This window comes from Nycticebus coucang, chromosome 10, assembly GCF_027406575.1.
Source record: "Nycticebus coucang isolate mNycCou1 chromosome 10, mNycCou1.pri, whole genome shotgun sequence".
Lineage (NCBI taxonomy): Eukaryota > Metazoa > Chordata > Mammalia > Primates > Lorisidae > Nycticebus > Nycticebus coucang.
The window spans coordinates 78090664-78097880 of NC_069789.1; the positions used below are offsets into that span (position 1 = coordinate 78090664).

Genomic DNA, 7217 nt, shown 5'->3' on the forward strand with positions numbered 1-7217 from the left:
ATTAGTAGAGTATTTTTTTTAATTTATGAAAGAAAGTAATGATGCTTAGAACTGTGCTGGGCACGGCGAGGTATGCACAGAAATACGACACCCTCTTGTCTTCACAAAGCTCAAAGTGCTGCTGTGACACATTAGCTCTGGGGAATTTGTTAAGGAATAACAGGAAACCAGAGAAGTCTTTCTCTCTGTGTGCAGAGGCTCTGGGGGAATATGTAGAACACTCTCTCAATCTCTCTCTCTCTAGCCTTTGTGGTGCGGACACTTGTTAATTTTCAGACATGTTCTCTGTGATGCAGGGCACTCAACACAAGCCAGCTAAAGGCCCTGAATATTGAAATGCTTCCTGGCTATCGTGATCCCTACTCCTCCAGGCCTCTGACCAGGGGTGAAATCGGCTGCTTTCTTAGCCACTACTCTGTCTGGAAAGAGGTAAATAGTGTTCATTTTAGATGTGCGATTTTATGATGAAGAGAAAGGAGAGAGAGCTATTATAGGTGAATTAGGCCAACATTTATTCATTCATTATCATCAGCAGCATGAATGCTTTGTATGTGTCTATCTTGTCATTTATTCAGTGATTTCCCATAAGAAGTCACAAAGAAGTCCTGTGAGGTGGGTTGGGAGGGATGGACCCCTTTTACCCAATGGATAATTATTGGTTTGTCCAGGTAGGAAGCAGCAGAGCTAGAACTTGAACCCGTGTCTTACAGATCCAGACACTGACAGGAGGGTCCTGGAGGCTGGGGCTCCTGATTAAAGGTCCATTCCCACTATATAAGAGAAAGTCTCCAAAGAAATGTCTCTTGAATGCCTTTTCCTTTCAATGATCCAGTCTATGCCTTTTTTTTATCCTTAACCTTTAAACAAATGTCATAGGTATGTATAAAAGTATGATAAGGTATAGCTCAATGAAATTTCACAAGCTGAACACACCCATGTTAATCAGGACCCATAACAATACACAGGCTACCAACATCCCAGAAGTGCCCCCTCTGGTCAGCAGTCCCTGAGGATAGTCACCCTCCTGACTTCTAACAACACAGAATAGTTTTGCCTGTTTTTGTGATCTCATTTATATGAACAGAATCATATGGAATGTGTGATCTCCCAACCTAACCTTTAGGAGAGTCATCTATGACATTGCATTTAATTGGAGATCACATTTTCATTTTATAAATACACCGTGGTTTATTTATTCACTATATTGTTGATGGGCCTTTACTTAGATTCCAGTTCTGAGCTGAAACAAATTATGCTACTTATACTCAGGACTTTTCATAAATATTCTTATTTGTTTGATAAAATAAGTATCAAACTTTTCATGGGTGTCTTCCCACTGATGACCTTCACAGGTAATTGACCGAGAACTGAAGAAGACTCTTGTTATTGAGGATGATGTGCGTTTTGAGCATCAGTTTAAGACAAAGTTGATGAAGCTGATGGATGACATTGACCGGGTTCATCTGGACTGGGAACTGATGTGAGTGACAAGACAAGCTTAGCACAGAGTGCTGAGTCCTTTCCAATAGGCAGAGAGCCCCATGTCCCCAGCTGGTAGGAGACACAACTTAAACTTTCATTTACCTGGTTTTCTCTCTATAAATGTTCTCAGAATCAAAGTGGGTTGAAGATGGGCACTGTTTTTTACATCTTTCTACTCTTCAGGGTAAAAAGGTATAGGGAATTCATTATGAGCCTGGAATCTGCCTGCAGATCCAGGCCTTTCGGACAGAGTAAAGGTGGGGCACAGCAGAAATCCCACTTGTGAATCAGTGTGGCACGTGGAGAGGGGTATGAAGAAGGGGGAGAGGGCATCCCAGCAAGGGCAAAAGTCCTGTGTCATATGTAAGCCTCAGGTCCCAGGAGAGCAGGTGGGAACTTGGAGGGGCAGCCAGAGAGGTCCTCTTTTGGGAGATGAGCTTGCATGAACAGAGAGAGCACTCACAGTTGGATATGGGGAGGAGTCTGAGACTGACACAGGGAACCCAGGCCCACCAAGGGACTGCTGGCTCTTAGCTGACAGTCACTTGATGCTCTTTGTCTGCTACCTCTGAGAACTGAGTCAGTCCTTCCTTCCTTCCTTCCTTCCTTCCTTCCTTCCTTCCGTCCCTTCCTCCCTCCCTCCCTCCCGTCTCTCCTTCTTTTTTTTCTTCCTTTTTCCTTCTTTCTCTCCTTCCTTCTGTTCTTCTTTCTTCTTTTTCTTCTCTCCCCTTCTTTTTCTTTTCAAAACAGAACAATGGTTTTATTTCCCTTCAGTGAAGCAGAACGTTCCCCAAACATTATGTTCATTCCCCAGCTGTGTGTCAAAAGCAATCCATCAAATCAGAGCCTGTTCCTTTGGAGCAGCTGCTGCAGCAAAATCCCCTACTTCTCTCCTCCTCAGAGGGAAACGTAACTCTGGCCCTGGGTGGAGTACTTGTTCTCTCAGTAAATGGACCGTTCTGAGTTCACAAGAAACCTAGCAATGGCTCAGCTAGCCTATTAGAAATAGACCCAGAAATCGGTACTGTATAATAAAAAGAGACCTGCTCCCTGTCAGATACAGCCCTGTGATTAGGTCTGGTTTTCTGCACGGTCCCTATGAGATCTGTTTCTTCCTGCGTCCTGCAGAAGTTGTTGTGTTCAGCCTTTCTGAATCTCTGGCTCTGCAGCCTGTGGTGAAGGCCTCGTACACATGAAGCCTGGAAGTTAACTTTTGTAAAGGCACAGAAGACAACTCAAGTTGTCCAGGGCTTAGAATCAGTATACATCTCTGTCCACGTGTAGTTGGGTTGGTGCATTTCTCATGACAATGTACCAACAGATCCAAGGAGGAAAAACAGTTGTCCTGATAAGGATACAAGAAAAAAAAAAGTTTTCCAAATTTTACAGGTTGATCAAGTCGAAATAAGCTATTAAAATCTAGTATAAAGTCTCAAAGAACAAAAGAAATTTCAAATTTTATCTGTCACTTTCTAAAATGAAGAAGAAACAAATGATATTTAAACCCAAAACCTGAAAGCCAAAAGGCTGTCCACAATCGCTGAATTAAACTTTTCCAGAAAAAGAAAATAGTAAATGGGAATAATAGATTAAGTCATTGGAAACATGTAGAAAGTGCCGATTAATAGAAATACAACATGAGTCACATACCATTTTAAATTTTCTAGTAATCACATTAAAAAGGCATAAATTGAAGTTAGTTTTAAGAATACATTTTATTTAACCCCAATATTATTTTAGCATGAACTTAATGTTTAAAAACCATCAGTGAGTTCATTTACATTCCTTTTTACATACTAAGTCTTCAGAATCCTGTGTGTATTGTTTATTTAGACAATATCTCAATCCAGAAGCTAAATTTTTAGCTGTTAAAGTGTAGTTCTACTAAAACAATAAACTTATTTCATGGAAAAAAAAAATATTTTACACAGATTTGGGGCAGCGCCTGTGGCTCAAGGAGTTAGGGCAGCGGCCCCATATACTGGGGATGGCGGGTTCAAGCCTGGCCCTTGCCAAAACTGCAACAACAACAAAAAAATTTTTTTTACACAGATTTAATATTTGACTTCAAATTAGTTAAAATTAATAGAGAATTAACTTAGAGTATTAAGTTAGTTCCTCAAGTACTCAGTAGGAGTCTCTTCCATTTCCTGATATGTGAGAGAAATCCAGACTGGGTCATCTGAAAAGATAGTGATTGAAAAGATGGTCATTAAAAAGATAGATGTTTAGAAGGGGAAAGAGGAGAGGAGGGGAGGGGAGGGGGGAGGATAGATGGAGGGAGGGTAATTGGTGGGAACACACCTACGGTACATTTTACAAGGGTACATGTTTAATTTACTAAGTGTAGAGTATAAATGTCTTAACACAATAACTAAGAAAATGCGGTGAAGGCTATGTTAGCCAGTTTGATGAAAATATTTCAAATGGTATATAAAACCAGCACATTGTACCCCATAATTGCATTAATGTGCACAGCTATGATTTAATTTTTTAAAAAAAGATAGATGTTTGAGGTCCTCAAAAGAAGGGAAGGCTGAACAGAGATTTGTTCTACAAATCCTAGGATGCTTTGACAAAAGAGGGAGTTTCTTAAATTTTGAAAGAGATTATTCTAGGGCAGAACAGAGGAAGTGCTGCTTTACCAAGCAGGCAAGAAATAAGCAACTCCTCGGCTTGCTCCCGTCAAGCCTACACCAAACAGGCTCCAGACATAGGAAAGGAGCACAGATCCGTGAGGAGGCCCGGGAGGCGGGAGTGGCTATAGGCACACCTGGCAGGGTAGAAGATGTTTGTGAAGGACAGGATGTGTCCTAGGAGGGAGCCCGAGCACAGTTAGGTGAGTGTAATAGGGAAAAAGCCTTTCGGGAGTTGTCATTCATATTCCCCAAAAAGAAGCCCACAGGGCCACTGTTGGCTTCCAGGCCCTTCATTGCAGACTGACTCTTTGCCCCAGCCTTTTCTGTTCTGTGTTTACCATCAGCATTTGGAGTGCTGTGCAGAAGACATCCGAGACTGAACCTTCGGGGACATGAAGACGACAGATTTGGGATACTCACATCTGGCCTTTTTTGTGCCTTTCCAACCTTTGTAAACACAGCTGGAGATCTCACGTCATCTTTGGGAAACAGTCCAAAAGATCTTTTACTCACCCCATCTTTCCTTTTTGGCTTGAACACAGTCCCCTAGGCAGGAATACTTGGGGTGTTGATAAATGGAGCCCAGAGAAGTGGCCTCGCTGATGGGAGATGGCAGTCGTGGTTGGTGATGGGATCCACTTTGTGGTGTGATGCATTTAATGTAAGATACAATTGGTCCAAGCTTTTGAAGATGTCTGTGTAAACCAAAGCTTGGTTCCAACCTTATCAGTGCCTCATATTCAACTCGAAATTTTTTGCCTCTGCCCATTTCCTTATAGTTATATTGGTAGGAAGAGGATGCAACTAAAAGAGCCAGAGAAAGCAGTGCCCAATGTGGTGAATCTGGTTGAAGCTGACTATTCCTACTGGACTCTGGGCTATGTCATCTCTCTGGAAGGAGCACAGAAGCTGGTTGGAGCCAATCCTTTTGGGAAGATGCTACCAGTGGATGAGTTTCTGCCAATCATGTACAACAAGCATCCTGTGTGAGTCTCCCTAGACTGCCTCCCTGTTCCTTGGGCTCAGTTTCTTTGTCAATCACGCTACTCGATTTCTGATAGTTTCTAAAATTTTCCTAAATGATCTTTCCATAATCATGAATGAGAGAGGCTGATTCAAGTGCTTATCCCTTATACCAATAGGAAAGGTGGGACAGAGAGAGTATCTTACCCAAAAGTTCTTTATAATACCCAGTTGGCAGTTGAACTGAACAAATTGGGTTGATCCCTTCATTGCCTTTGCTCTTCCATAGCCTCATACACCTCAAGGTGAAGGTTATCTTCCTAAGCACCTCAAAATCTCCTGACATTTGGCTCAGGTCATCATGTGAACTGTTGGCTAGGCAGTGGTACCTATCCTTGTAGAGCTCAAAGTCCGGTCAGAAACCCAGACTCATGAACGAGTCATCTTGATAAATCACGATGCCTGCCATCCCAGAGATGTGGAAAAGCTTTGTTGGTGTGGATGTGACACCTGAGCCAGGTGTCATGGAAGAAGATGGCTATGTGATGCTCAGAGTTCTCATGGCCCAGGGGCTTCCTCTGATTTACCACTTATCAAAAGTGGTGATAACTGATGGTTTAACTGTAAGACTCCCCTTTAAGACAGGAATAGTCTTATATCTCTGTGTCCCTAGAGTCTTGTGCAAATGCTTCCCATAATTGCTGTTCAATCAATGACTCCAAAATTCACTAATGGAGCAGGAACCCAGGTTCTAACTTCTCTCCATTGCTAGGTGCTCTCTTCACTAGATGGTCTTCATTTTAGCTGCTAAGATTTACTGTACTTCATCTTGTTCATTTTGTCTCCTGTCCTTAGTAAAAACGGAACTCCTTGTTCTCTTTTGTATAACATATTAGAGACTGGTTTTATTTCTGTGTCCTGACAGAAACATGGAGGTCAAACCATTATCCCGCAAACAGAAGAGAAATTAATACTTACAGTGCACTCACAGACCTAGGTGCTATCCAGAGGTCCCCTTGTATAATCTGCACAGGAGCCCTGGCAAGAAGGCCAAGTCATCCCTCTGTTTTACACTTGCTGGAGCCAAGCTCCACCATGTCACCTACCCTGTGACTGCTGTCCAGATCTCACGTATCTCATTAAACTAGGATCAGGGCATTTTTGTAAAGTGATCACATTTATTTATCATTATGAGCCAAAAGAGCTTCATTTTTAACTTTCAAAGTATGACCTGAAAATCATCCTTTAAACTTGCCCATCCAAATACAATAGAAATAGCCTGACCTTTTTGCTTGTGTGTTTAAGCAGAAAACATCTAAAGGGACCTTTATTATGTTCGTGCCCTTAAGTTTTTCACAAAGAACACAACATAAAAAATAATGAAATGAATCTATGACAATTCACGAGCCAGCAGCAAGCAGGGCCCCTCCACCCCTTGCCCCTCATGCCCTGTGCTCCTCTTGTTTTCAGAGCCGAGTACAAGGAGTACTATGAATCCAGGGACTTGAAAGCCTTCTCCGCCGAACCATTGCTCATCTACCCCACACACTACACAGGCCAGCCGGGGTACCTGAGTGACACAGAGACCTCGACCATCTGGGACAATGAGACAGTGGCCACTGACTGGGACAGGACACATTCCTGGAAGTCCCGCAAACAAGGCCGCCTCCACGGCGATGCCAAGAACACAGAGGCACTGCCACCACCAACCTCTATGGACACCGTGCCTTCAAGGGATGAGCTATGAAGGTTCCCTAGGAGAGTGATCCGTGTTGGTTCATCATCCTTTGGTTTTTCTAAAGGGCTCTTCATCCGTATGCCTCAGTTTTGGGTTTGTTTTTGTTTTAAGTGGTCACACTCATCTGACCAAAGTGGTCTGATGTGATAGATCAAAATTAACACTATTTTTGGCAGTGGAGGAAAGTAGGGAAACTAAGCCCAAATTTCCTAGGATGGCTAAAAGGTAGGCTTTATGGAAACCATGAAGGTAAACTTCAAACACCTAATTCTTTAGCTTACTACTGGTATGACGTTGCTTCCCACATCGAGGTTGAACAATGCAGCTCAGAGTCTTGCCCGAAAGAAGGCAGTCACCCAGCTGTCACATCAGAAAATAGGTAGTCACAGAAGCCA

General features: G+C 42.7%; 1 protein-coding gene across 7 annotated transcripts in view; it reads left to right on the forward strand.

Annotated features, from left to right (window-relative positions):
* The window catches only part of COLGALT2 (collagen beta(1-O)galactosyltransferase 2), a 107505-nt gene extending 100601 nt beyond the window's left edge, over nucleotides 1–6904 (forward strand). For all 7 annotated transcript variants that reach the window (XM_053604891.1, XM_053604893.1, XM_053604896.1 and 4 more), the window contains 4 exons: nucleotides 297–429; nucleotides 1353–1480; nucleotides 4901–5107; nucleotides 6555–6904. In XM_053604891.1, the coding sequence (XP_053460866.1) occupies nucleotides 297–429; nucleotides 1353–1480; nucleotides 4901–5107; nucleotides 6555–6831 (745 nt within the window). In that variant the 3' untranslated portion in view covers nucleotides 6832–6904. The remainder of the gene's footprint in view (nucleotides 1–296; nucleotides 430–1352; nucleotides 1481–4900; nucleotides 5108–6554) is intronic.
* The last annotated feature ends 313 nt before the right edge of the window (nucleotides 6905–7217 follow it).